The sequence below is a fragment of the Apteryx rowi genome, unplaced genomic scaffold (genome assembly GCF_003343035.1).
Source record: "Apteryx rowi isolate R43461 unplaced genomic scaffold, aptRow1 scaffold_69, whole genome shotgun sequence".
NCBI classification, from domain to species: Eukaryota; Metazoa; Chordata; class Aves; order Apterygiformes; family Apterygidae; genus Apteryx; species Apteryx rowi.
In genome coordinates, this window is record NW_020450971.1 from 1,528,915 (window position 1) to 1,542,481 (window position 13,567).

General features: G+C 44.1%; 1 protein-coding gene across 1 annotated transcript; it reads right to left on the bottom strand.

Annotated features, from left to right (window-relative positions):
* Positions 1–244: 244 nt before the first annotated feature.
* On the bottom strand, positions 245–8,848 carry LOC112975785 (ras-like protein family member 11A-like). Its single transcript, XM_026086301.1, has 4 exons — positions 8,704–8,848; positions 7,234–7,290; positions 4,733–4,815; positions 245–712 (listed from the first exon to the last, which is right to left on the bottom strand). The coding sequence occupies exons 1-4, from the start codon at positions 8,846–8,848 to the stop codon at positions 245–247; spliced, it is 753 nt and encodes a 250-aa protein (XP_025942086.1).
* Positions 8,849–13,567: the final 4,719 nt, after the last annotated feature.

The window sequence follows — 13,567 nt, forward strand, 5'->3', positions numbered from 1 at the left end:
TTAAAAAGGAAACAGGCTGGGACAATCTATTTTTTAAATCACAGTTTCTAAATTCTTGCCCCAAAGAGCACATTCAGTAAGTCCCTTTTGCTGAAGGAGTATAGGATTTTTAAGGAAGAGGCAAAGACAAAATGAAAGATCCTCTTGCACAACCTGACTGTTGAATTTTGGAGATGCTCCTTAATACCAGCTTGCTTTCTTGCCTTTTTTTCAGGGGTGTGGGAAACAATTTCCGTCGGTTACATCAAAGCGTAGTGCCAGATTTCCCTTTGGAAGTCAGAGCCTGTTTCAAACGTCTCTTTAAGTCCTGCATATTTGGCGACTTGGGTCGGACGAGGTGGAGGCCTCTTCGCTTCTCTCCGTTGCAGCTCCCGATCATCCTGCTGACCTCCTGGCACAGCTGCTGGAAGGCTTCGTGGACGCCCTCGCAGTTCTCCCGGGCTGACACCTCGTAGTAAGTGCCCCCCAGTTCGCCGGCCAGCTGGAGTCCTTCTTTGGAGGACACCTGCCTGGCTCGCAGGAGGTCTCCTTTGTTGGCCATCAGGAGCAGGGGGATGTTAGCATTCGGGTGGATCTTGCGGATGTGCTGGTGCAGGGGTCGGATGACTCGGTAGCTCTCGTAGTCTGTGATGGAGTAGACGAATACAAAGCCATCTGCCCAGTAGATGGAACGGTTTATCTGCTCTTGGCAGCAGATGCTCTCAGTGTCGTCCTGCCGCCAAAACCAAGAGGTGCGAGATTAGACAACTGAGGACAGGGAGCAGACAGAGCAAACAGTCATACAGCTAGTCCGAGCTTTGTTCTAACGTGCAGCTGTTGCTCAGCGTACAGACAGAAACCTCCCCAATTGCTGGGAGATGCATCAGGGACAGAGCAAAGTTCCCCTGTGTGTCGACAGCATATGAAWGGTAAGCAGTACGGGCAGGGCGAGGGGTCAAAGCCGCGTGGTTAAAAAGAACAGAACAGCCAAAATATCGATATCTTTGTATGGGTTCATTTTGTGTTCTATTGCAGTGAATCAGTGTGACAGTAAGCTGCCTTTTTACTGTGGATAAAATCGCGATTGGCGTGATAAGAGCATTAGAAAACCTGCCAACTTCAGCAGGCCAGTCACACTAGTGCAAGGGAAGGGTCGTCCCCCCAAGGCATTTTTCTTAGGGCTTTTTCCAGTTCGGTGTTCAGTGTCTCCATGGACATGGGTTCTCGCTAACTCTGTTAGGTGAAGCCTGACAGGTTTTACTGCTATGTAGTTCTCCAGCTATTCAGACTCAAAGTTACTTTGAAAAAGCAATTTATAACAAATGACTAATTACTGGACCTGAAAATAAAGTGAAATCTCTGTGTTGATTTGTGGGGCTGGAATGGGCTTGTGTTACTCTTTTGCTTGTCACATGTTTGATCCATCCCTCACCGCTGCGAATCAGACAGCCATAACACTCAGCAGCGTGGGGAATATAAAACTGAATACAGTACTGTCGGGCTTGAAAAGACATCAGCTCCCTTTTCAAGATGAGGCTATTTTCAGCTATTCCTCTCCTCTTTGTTGTCCATGCTGGCCTGCTACTCAACTAGATAGGGAGATCACTGTTGCAGTTACTGCCAGTAGGCTTGGTTTGATAAGAAGTGACGTTCCTGTCAATAGTACAGGCTCTCCGGAGCCTTGTAATTTCTTCCAGATCCAACAAGGCACTTCTTGTTGAAGTCAGAGGAAATTAGAGGCTCTTGAGTCTTCTCAGGGGAGTTCAACATCATGAATACAGAGCCCATCTTTTTATTATTATTATTATTATTATTATTATTATTATTGCTAAATTCTGTTCTAGAAATCTTCGTCCACTTCAGCTGGACTTAGGACAGGCATTTTAAATCTTCTCCAAAGCCCATTAATGCCCATGAATGTTTTATCAAATGATTATTGGCCAACATAAATAATTTGCCCAGTAAACAAGTCAGTCAGCTAACTGACTACAGAGAATTGGAGTCTCTAGAACAGACCCAGCGTAACAAGCTAGATAGCTTCTTCCTAAAATAAAACAGGCAACTTTTCAGATGCTTCACCATCATTAAAACATTTTTCTATCATGCATGCATGACGCCATGTAACCACTTATTCCTAAGGCATAAAACACCTGGAAAAGCATTAAGAGGTTTTATAACAGAAATTTAGTTTGTCATAGGAAAGAGCAGAAAAATAACTGTTTGGTAAAAAGCTAGCCGTTGTTCAGTATTAGTTAGGGAAAGTTACAAGAGTAAAATATATATTCCAGTATCTAAATATATATTATTAACATATATATGCATATTTTTATATATTTAAAATGTGCAGAAAGCTGCCATTCACATTCATTTTAACAGGATTTGTTTGTGCTCAGCAATCTCCCAAACCAGATCATTTTTATATAAACACTTATATACAGATTACAAAGCCTAACCTCAAGAAGCAGAGGCTGAAAAGAATGAGCAGAACTGATTGGTTCTTTTATGGTACGTCAGACAGTTAAAAAAAAGGGCTACAGACAAGATCCTTCTGCTGGAAGAGGGAGACAGAATTTTGGAAGGCTTAGAAGTCCTTGGAGTATAAATTAGGCTTACAACTTCCAACAAGAGTTTTGCTAACTAACTGCCCTGTGTACATATTTCAATGTTGGCAGTAGAGGCTCATCGTGCCCAGCAGTTCTTTGCCCTTGCCAGCTCAGAGTAACATAATGCTAAATCTTGGTTTTCTTTTATTAGCAGTGAAATTGTTCAACAGATCATCCCTCCTCCTGCCCCCCAAAAATTCAGCGGAGTCGCACAGGGAGCCAAGAGAGAAGAGCCTCACTAGCAGCCTTGCTTGAAAGGTTAATGAGAGCGAACTCAAGCGAGGCCAGGGCAGGCTGCGCCAAGAAGGGCACTCTGCGCTGTTGCTGTCTGGGTTGTATCCAATCTGCAGCTAATTAGCCGCCCTTCACATCCCGCTAGCCTCTGTTCACCCACAGACTCCTTGTATGGCGAAAAGGACCTAATTGCTCTGGCAAGCGTTTAAAAATATTTTTGGAGAAGATGCACATTTAGAGAGGCCTAATGAGCAGAAACGCTCAGTGACTCCAGCTAGGCCCACCCAGCAGCGAAATGGATGGATAATCCCCGATGGAATGCTTTATTCAGGAAAATCAAAGGCTAAYGGGCTACATTTTCAATGGAAATCTCTGCCTGAGAATGAATTTTGAAGCACACAATCGCTTGCCATGAAGAGTTCAAGCAGCAGTGAACCACCTAACAAAACCAGTTATCTCTTTGCTCCTGTTTCTCTCTTAAGCATTAACGTTTCCGGTGCGGCTAGAATCCTGAGGGACTCCACATGACTTCCTCCAGAAACCGCTGTCCTCAGCCTGCAGACGGCAAACAACTCTCTCTTACTTAAGGGTCTTAGCAGAAAATCCAACCCATTCTCAGTCTTAACTGAGCTCTGTCCCGGAACAATCCCTTCAAGTGATTTGAGATACATCATTTGATACAAACAGGGATTCAAGATAAGATAAGCACATCTGTGAGAACTGTTGAAACAGTGCAGACCTTTGACCGGGACAAAGAAACTGAAGCTCCTCCTAACTAAATTAAAACTAGTTTCTGACTACTAAAAACCTCAGCTGATGGCATTATTGAATTTTGAAGAGCTCCGGCTACAGCCATGGTACTTCAGGGCACAATCATATCAAAATAGGGAAACTGGAAAATAAAACTACATTTGGTGTGAAAGAGGGAATGAAATTCCTTCACTCCCTCCTTCCTTCCTGGGCTAGAACAGAAAGGGGATTCCCTTTGCTGTGTGTTTATCTGCCATTCCCAGTTGTGCCTAATCACCGTCAACAGCTTCTCTTGCTCCGTCCTCTCTCAGCAAGCTGGCATAAAGCCTTTGTACTGTTAAATCCCACTTGAATATTTGGAGGACTTCCATGGCTGCCTTTGTTTGCTTTTTAGTGTCCAGAATGAATGAGGGGTCCTCTGCTCTGCTCTGCGCAGACCCTTGGCAGCAGGGTCAAAGCCTCCTGCCTTCCACTTAAACTCACTTCTAGGCATCAAAAAAAAAAGGAAATAGAAACCTAGGTTCGGCATGTAAATCAGATTTTCAAAAAGAGACCTCTTAATTTTTGGATCCAGCTTCAAAGAATATTTATAGACAGGTTCCTAGCCAGGTATTAAATCTAGAATATCTTAAACACTGATTGAAAGAGGCATATGGATAAATACTAGCACCTGAGAAATAAGAAATGAGTAAAATTTAAAAAAAAAGTAAGGAAAGCGCTGAAAAGCACCCCATGAATGTCCCCTTGGAAAGAAACATCTTTCTACAGAAGATAGAGTCTGGTGCATAGGAGGGTCTCAAATGAGGCAGCTGGGCCTCCAGGCAGGTGCGAGTTTTGTGCCATGCAGAGACAGAAACTATTTGACAGGAAATAAAACAAGCAAGGAGTTGGCAGGAGCAAGCCAGCCTATGGTTTCACTGCTATTTAGGCTTGGGGTGCAGTAATGTATTTGAAATACATTCCTTTTAATTCTGACTTACTCTTAAAGAAGCCTGATTTAACCTCTTCAAGGACTCATTTTGGCAGGGCTTTAAATGCCCGCCCTTGGCTTCATTTGGGTTTGAGCTCACATGTATTTCTGCTGATAAGTAGTTACTTAGAGATGAACGTGTTGGCAAAAACCAAACTGTTTTGTAAAGTACTGATGCATTAAGCAGATATTTTACCTCCAGTGAAACAAAAGGTGTGTCCTGCACCTGTAGGGAGATCTGTTCCCCGTCTATGGTGAACTTCCTTGAATACAAAGCACCTGGTGGAAGAGTAAGATCGTTAGAGCCAGTGACTGTAACAAAGAAGAAAGAGGGCATAAAGTCAAAATGGAAGTGCTGCAGTCCGGGTTTTTGAGCCTTATGATACGTAGCTGCTTATCTAAAAGTGAATGGCACCACTGCAGTGTGTGGCTGGTTACTAAAATAAAGTGGTTTTGTATTTGCTATGTGATTGGATGGGTCCACTGCATCCCTGGGATAGTATCTGGGAAGGGTGGTACTATGTATTGAATCAAATACTTAGTTACAACAGGTACAAAAATCCCATTCAGGTTTTTGATCCATAGTGTTACCTTTTTATCATGTTGGCTGAATCTCAGCCCAAGATATCCGGATACTTAATGTAAAAGGTGAGCTGTTTCTTACTGTATTTTCCTGTAAGTTTAAAAACAAGAGGAAAGTGTTGCAGTTTTGGACACAGCCTGGATGATTATATACAGAACACCCAGATGCTCGCTGGGATCTGTAGGACCTTAGCAGTCAAAGTCTGGTTTGAAATCCCCAAAGACTGGACAGTTTGACTCTCAGCTCTTGTTAATCCAAATGAGTGATATTCAGGGGCCAAGTGCTGCTTCAAAATGTCTAGGATTGCCCAGCGCTTGTAAGAGCTTATTCTGGGTTTGAACATTATTTTGTTACTGGAGTGCAGGCTGAGCGTCAAAGAAAATTGAAGTTTTGATCTTACGAAATATCCATTGTTTTAATAAGGATAGCTTCAGAGGTTGATGTCCTCCTCATTTTTCTTTAGAACTTAATCCAAGTCACGTGGCTTTACAAAGAAATGCTATATCCACAGCTGTTGTGTGTGACCTTTTAACGTTGTCCAAATACAATTGTTACTGCTCCTGCTAGAACAATGTGCTTCAGCTCAGACCTGGAGAAATACCGTCTACTGGAGAGCAAGGAATTCAGATCGCCAGGGAGGTCAATTAGTGACAACGATGCCATCACTTCTGAGGATTAACCCTATAAAATGTGGTTGAAGGAAATAGGTGGTTTTATTTCAATGGAAAAGAAGCTGAGCTCCTAGAAACATTCACAATATAAGGAAATTTGCTATGGCAAAGTTTGCTGCGTCTCGATCCAACATTCCCATATTATGTTTTAATACCGCCTCTGTGGGGTGGTATAGCTCTTCTGGGATCTTTTTTTGAAAGCACGTCAGATCTTAAGCTGGAAAGATGGTACTGTTTTATGGGGAAGACACTACCCCTGAACCAAGACCAGACAACACACTATTCCTACTCTGTAATGCATCGCAGAAAAAAGAGCAGGTGCTTCCAGCCACTGATTTTGCTCTGCCTTATACCAAACTGAAGGAAAAGCATGGCTGAATGATCACAAATACAGTACAACCTGTTTCATTTTTGTGGTATATTTGTTTCTTCTACAGCATGGCTGTTGGGCTGGTAGGTCACGGGAAAACCGTGTGGTTCTCCACAGCGTCTCTGGCAACAATCCCTTGCAAAGCTCTGAAGTCTAACTTGATGTAGTGTCTCTCATAGAAAAGGTGAAGGAAAAGAAAGAGAAATAGTGCAGGCAACCATCCAGGTTGCATCGGGTCAGTAAGAGGGAGCTGTATGGAGAAGCTTCCAGGCTGTATTTCATCAGACAGGCAGAGATCAAAGGCGTCTTGTACTACTATCTCCATTCCTAACTCGTCATTCTGAATTCAGCCTGTATCTCCAAAGTAATATCCAAAGCAATCACTGCTTTGAATCCAGTCCTGCTTGACCCCAAAACTGTGAGACGGCCTACGTGTGGGATGTGCTCGTAGGTATGAGCACAGTGTACAAAGATCCTTTCTACAGTGGTAGCCAGCACGGTTGGCACCTTGCGCAGAACAGAGGCTATGAATTAAACAGTTGACATGAACGCAGTCTTTGAGGTGTCCTTACAGGTCAGGATTAAACAAGAAACAAAGTAGAAGGAGTTTGCATGGCCACTTTGCTTATGTCATGGAAAGAAGACTTAAATTTGGCAATCTCCCTTGGCATAAAAACCACTGAAAAAAAGGAAGCACTCAGAAAAAGTTCAGAGCTGCCTTTTACGCACTTTGGAATTCCACTGCCTTCCCAGGGCTGCAGAGAGAGAGCAGCACGGGGCTCCTGCGGTTTCATCGATATGCGAGTTGTTCCTTGAGCCTGCCTTTTAGTATAGGTTTGTCCCCAAGCAGACCTTTTACTCTGATCCTTTTCCATCGAGTTGGGAAAAAAAATGGCTGAAAGGATCATAAATAATGAGCCTTTGATTTATTGCTTTTGTAGCTTGAGGCTATTAACTGAAAATATGCACCTTATGGACATCTCACACTGCTTGGCTTTCCTGTAATATGCACCAGTCACAGAACAGATTCCATTTCAAGCTATCTGCAATACCGCGGTAGAAAGCAGACTCACCAGTATTGGCTTCATAGTCTCCAATAAATCTTTTTGTGAGAAAGCGCACAACCAGGGCTGTAAAACAAGGAAAAAAATATGGGTCTTTAATGTGAACCAAAATCAATCTTTGAAGAACACATGTAATACCTTACTGGAAGAGTTAGTGTAATAGGAAATCAAGTTAATCTTGCTATTGCTCACATATTATTCTCCAAACGCCTCTCTCTGCACTCAAAAAAACAGATTTGGGGCCAGGCTGTGACATCCTAATGCAGAGTTTTGGGCAACTTGTATTGTAAATGGTCCCTTAGATGCAGTTAGGCTACTCAGTGTGGGTTACGGAGTACTGTTTGTTATGGCTGCAGATACAACAATCTGACCTTTGGTATAAGATAATTCAGGAAAAAAATGACAAAGCAAACTCTTACAATCCTGAAACTAATCCCAGTACCAAATTTAAGATGTCTGTGTCATGTGAGAAATAAGACTGATGGATGTAATGGTTCTTCCCAGGCTTAAAGATCCTCAGTTGTCCTCATGAAACACATTAGTGATACCTAATCACACCCACCAAACAAACTGCATGTGCTACACACACAGGGTCATGCTGCGGTGCTCTGCGCCTTCTTTTTCATCTTAACCAGTGGTGCTTTTATACACTACTGGATTAGAACATTTTCCTTATTCTTGATTTCTTATAAGACTTAAAGTCCCTTCATGGTAATAGGAACTTATATTTCTATAATGTCCTCATCTCAGCAGATCCGTAATCACTTGCAAAACTATGCAGTTAATATCTAAATAAAAAGCTTCTGCAAACAGCTCTATCATAGGCTTCTTTTATAAAATTCATTTTTCTCACAATAGGTACACAGTCACCTCTTGGGTACCCTTAAATGAAATGGAAAGTGTAGGTATCTTCAACAAGTTACTTAAAAATGATGTGAAAATGTGGCTGCTTCAAATCCAAACAACTAAATGTTTTCCTGAGTGCTGTGGAACCTCAGATGTAGTAAAATAAAACCTGGCCTTAATCATTTCTGAAATCATAAACCATACATTCAAAAGAGATAGCGCTTACTTTATCCTTTAGCTTCCTTTCTTCTCCTCTGCTTTAGAGAATAATATGGAAAAATACATTTTGGACACTGTTATTTGTCCACAGAGCATAAAACATTTACAACAGGAGAGTAAAAATCCCCCCTCCCATTTTTGGATGGTAAATAATTTGCCCAAGACTACAGAGTATCACTCGTGAGCTCCCAGGACAGTGCCCCGTCCACTTAACCGCTACCTCGCGTTTGATCCAAGTCTGTACGACCAGCCAACCTGCCTTGCAAATTATCCAGTGCATTTTCAAAACAGCAACTTCAAACCTTTCAGCTGCTGTGGTTAAGAGTTTACACAGCCTTGGGTCTATCGGAGCTGGAATTAGCCGGAAAGCACATGCAGGGAGCAAACAGCATGGAAGCACACCTGCGGACTTACCTGTCTTGCCAACGCTACTGCCACCCAGCACCACGAGCTTGATGATTTTGTTGGGCACGCAGTCTAGCACGGGGTACTCGGGTATGGGAAGCAAGAGAAAGTTAGTAGAATACTGTGACATAGTATCCTGGGAGATGAGACGCATGCCAGAAGCGAGAGCTGATCAACTGCCGTGCGAGCTGGGGGAGAGAAGAAGGAAAACAGCTTCTCCGCGTCTTTTCTTGGCTGTAAATCCTTGGACAGAGACGCCTTTTTGTTTCATTTAAGTAGCTTTCCTGAGGAATGTTGGAGCGCCTGGCCTCCTCTTCCCGATGCCTCTGCTCAGACAGCGACTTTGGAAAGCAAAGGGAAACTTTYTGATCAACCCCCGTGAAAACTGACTCCTCCATTCCCCAGCCAATCACAAGTGAAACCATGACATTCCTCCGGCCGGGCACCGAGCGAGCGTGTGCCTCCATGAACCACGCTCGCTCGCTCGCCRCTTTATCCGCCCCGCTGCCTCTTTTACGGGCTGTCCCTTGGCTCTTGGCTAAAACGAGATCCTTCTGGTTTTCAGCCATCACGGTAGGGTTTTCAGCAAAATACAGTCACCCAATGCCCTGCTCTAATTCCTTTTTGAATAACGCTGTTCTGCCTGTCTAGTTCCTCTGCGTTTTCAGTTGCTTCCAACGCCAGGCTCTGTTGTTCTCCCTGGCCTGTTGTGTCCCGCGGTTGGGCCCCTTCAGAGTGCTGAAGCTGATGGGACCCTTCATGAAAATAAACATGTATTTTTTCCCCAGTTTTCACACAGCAGTGGATTATCCCAAAATGCTAGCTCACATTATATCCTCCAAGATACATTTAATCTGCTCTTTTCTACATGTTATTCATCTTATCGGGCCACCAGAATGAGGATCAGCACTGGGTTGGGGCACTGTTGGTCCTCTGAACATGGAAAAGTGAATTTAGCGCTGGTGACAGTCTCGGGAAGGCTCAGGAAGGACTCGGTATCCGTCCCATGGGACAAGCGAGATAGAGGGAATGAAGGATGAATGACCGCTCCAGGAAAACCCAGAGCAGTTGTAAGACAGCTGGCGGCTGCGAGGTCTGTAGGGATGACAAAATGTAACCGTACACTGGCTACAAGCAGCCCTCAGCTATCAAGGGTAATGGGGAGGGAAGAAAAAGGGAAGCGCAATGGGGAGGGAATGGCCCAGATAAAGCCAAACTGTAAATAATATAAAACAGATGTAAATTAAACTACAGAAATTGCAGTTGGAGGATTCATCTTGGAAAAACTTGTCAACAGAGGGCTGCAAAGGGCAGGGCCAGCTTTGAACAGCAGTGGGCAGAGGCCGGCCTGGTGCAAGCAGCATCCTGCTGAGACATGCACTCTGTCACGCTGTGTGGGAGACGGGGACGTTAAGGGAAAGTGGCACCGCAGCTCCTCCACCCACGGATTATGGAGACCTGGCTGCGCAGACTTTTCCTGTCTTCTGCACGCTCCCGCCAGGCAGACGGTAGGCATGGCTGTTTATGTAGGGGCTGCAGCCATCAAAAAGGCGTTTTCTGCTCAGCTGCTTTCATGCAGCTGCTTTCAATCATTGCATACCCATGAGTTCTCCCATGTAGGTTTTCGAGCCCAGGGGCATGGTACAGTGCTAGCTCAGGAGGTTGGAAAATCAGGCCAGGTCTCTAGATTACCACCTCTTCTCAAAGGCGTGGTAATTGAGGGGGCAGGTTTCCAGAAGATCTCAGTTTCTGTGCCAGCATCACGGAGGACCTCAGCACGTTGAGTGTGAACTTTGATGCACAGCAGTCCAGCAAAATAAGCACAGTATTCAGAAGATTTATGGATGTGTCACTTTTCTAAGGCTCAGTTTCCCCTCTAAAAACTGATTTTGAAGCAATATTTGTGCTGAGTTGCTGTAGTATTATTATCAACTTTGCTGAGTTGCAAAGTATTATTACTTTGTCCATCATGAGAGTCAGCTGATGAGGAGGTGGAACAAAGTGTCTGGAAGGCTCTCCAGCTCATGGTACTGGGAGGGAGCCACCAGATCATGTGTCTTTCAGGACGTGGCTCCGATGCAAACAGTTTTTAAATCCTCTGGTATGAATTTCCTTCCAGATTTTTGTAAAAACCCAAACAGTGAAAAATCTTTTCCTGGAAATTTCATCACCAGGGTTCTTTAATCTCACAGAAGTTTTGTAAGAGCAGGCAAAATGAGAGGAGAATGCTCAGCATCTTGTAGTCAATAAACAGTATGCTTTGAAATGTGTTATCGAGCAGGACACATTATAAATCTTGGGATTAGCTAGCAAAAATGTGTTACTGTCCCCCTCTCTAACCGCGGGATGCTGGAACCTTTGTTACCATTTGATAGTAAAAGCATATGTTGGTGGGTAATATAAAAGTATTCCTCACAATATTCCTCCTATAAAAACAAACAATAATATATCTATCAGCTTCTGAGTGGCCAGAAAATTTTCAGCCTAGCAAAAAAGACCAGATAAATTAAGCAATGTCATGGGGAATATTCTATACAAGGAAGGACATTCTTAGAAGAATACAGATTTACTGACTTGTTCCAAAGAGAGGCAACGCAGCTGACAGAAGCAGAAGTAAAAGTCCTTTTGGGCAGCCGTATGTTGTGCCAATGCTGAGGAACGTCAGAAGGATCTCAAGAAGTGAGTGAGTGTGCAGAAGGTTGGCAGATGAGCTTTAATCTAGATAAATGTAAGGTAAAGCATCTAGGGAAAAATAATCTAAAGTATTGCTTCAATGATGCTGAACTTGGAAGTGGCACTATAAATTATGAAAGAGATCTTGGGGTCATCACTGGCAGAAGTCATCAGCTCAATGCGCAGCAGCTGCCAGAAAAGCCACCTAAACGTTGGGTATCATCTCCATCACGTGGAGAACAGGACAGAGGATACCATTTTGCTGCTAGGTAAAACCTTGGAGTATCCACATCTCCAGTGCTGTGTGCGGCTCTCCGCGACATGGAGTCTGAGAAGGTACGGAGCTGGGCAACTAAAACGATCGAGGGAATGGAGAATCCGCTTTATGAGGGGAGACCCAACAAGCTGTTCAGCATGTGCTTGCACGGATGCTGGTGCTGACACAAGAGAGGAGATGCGTGGGGGCAGGATTGAAAGACCCGGGGTGGAGGAAACGCTGAACTACTTCTTTTGGCAGCTGTGAGGGCTTCTGGTTGCTTAAAGCAACTGTGAGAGCACAGGCTTGGACTGAATCTTGGAAGCAGCCCAGTCGATTTCTAGTTCCTCTTCTAATATGGTTCAATCTAAATTTCTTACACACTAGCCCAGTTTTCTTGTGTTCCTGGCCAAAGCATTTTTCCCTTGGGTACAGAAATCTCTTTCCTGAGAGAATGTTTTTTAATACTACAAAAAACCACCCACCCCAGCATATTCTCCAAAGGTTTTAAATATGTTCTCCAGTGCCTTTTTTTTCAAGAGTCACAGCTTTTCGACTAATTCTGAAAGAATTCTTTTAAGATACATAATAAAAGCCAGAGGCTTTCCAATCTGATCTTTATCTGATTTTCTAAATTGTCTAATTGTCTTTTCACTGAGTGAAACCATGCAGAAGGATTCACACTACTTGAGATTGTATAACCCTTGGCGTGGAGAATAAGAATTATTTACAAAAGAGATTTTTATTGTTTGTGTACAATGGACTTATATTTAGCTAAAAAAAAGCATGTTTTTAATTCAAATTTTCTTGGAAAAATGACAGCTTAAATTAAAGGGCGAATGTTTGCAAAACTCAGAGTAACTTTGAAAACATTTGGATGATTCTGGAGACTTCCCTAACCGCTCATTGGGTTGCTCCACGCAAAGATATGCGCCTGTGCATGTTGCAGAGAGATTATGTTATTTCCACACCAAATTTTTTACAGATTTATTTACTGGTCTGTGTTACTTTTGGCTACGGCATTTATAAGATTTTCTGTTTTTATTGTTGTTGGCACTCTCGAGATGAAGCGTTCTAAAAATAAAAATATTTGCCATTACCATAGAGCTTTTCATACGAGGATGTCAAATTGCTTTTAAAACTGGATATAACTATTCCTCATGCGTTTTACAAGGGCAGTAAGAGATGAGCAGAGAGCTGGGATGATCTTGCCGAGGTCCCAGCAAGTTGGGGGAAGCGTTGTCATCGCCCCTTCCCCTTCTGCCTCTCATTGACCCCAAAATGATCTTTCTCCTAAAAGCCTACTTGCACAGGTGACGTCCACCCGCAGCGTTCCCCAGAGGCTTTGGTGCGTGCCGAGCTTTGGGTGCTGAGCGCGGGTGGGTAAAGCCCGTGCAAAACGAGGCCGCGCGGGTTCGCAGCAGCCTCCGGAGGTGTTCGAGGACGAGGCCGTCGGTTCAGCACCGTGCTCGTACCCACGCAACGTCGCTCGGATCCCGAGGGCGGAGGGGCAGGAAGGGTCCGCGGATGCTGCCGTGGCAGCCGTGATCAGCACTTGGTTCTATTTTGGGGGGGAAGAGAGGAAATTATTTGGATCTATATTTAGAGTTGGTCCAACTCTGTACAGACCGCGCTATTTCTGTATTTCCTGTCGCTAATTTTGTTGCTTTGCTGCTCACGGGAAGCCGTCAAGTGCCCTGTGCCCTTCTTCCCTTGTTGCATTTTTCCTAAGGAGACCCATATATATATATATATATATGTATGTATGTATGTATATATATGTATGTATGTATATATATGTATTCAGATGGCAGAGCGCTGCCGCCTCAGGGGAGCGTCGCCGCAGGCCGGCGGCCCAGCGGAGCGGAGACACCCCGTAACATGGCCTCGTAACGCCAGCCCGCTCCCCGCGCTGCTCCCGCGAGGTCGGGCCGGAGGGAAGGG

What these genes read in the sequence shown, in the direction of transcription:
- LOC112975785 (XM_026086301.1), bottom strand. Translation starts at nt 8,848, where the DNA reads ATGCGTCTCATCTCCCAGGATACTATGTCACAGTATTCTACTAACTTT. An exon ending in CAGTAGCGTTGGCAAGACAG is followed by an intron (nt 7,291 to 8,703) that starts GTAAGTCCGCAG and finishes CTTGTTTTACAG; the next exon opens with CCCTGGTTGTGCGCTTTCTC. An exon ending in CACCTTTTGTTTCACTGGAG is followed by an intron (nt 713 to 4,732) that starts GTAAAATATCTG and finishes TTTTGGCGGCAG; the next exon opens with GACGACACTGAGAGCATCTG.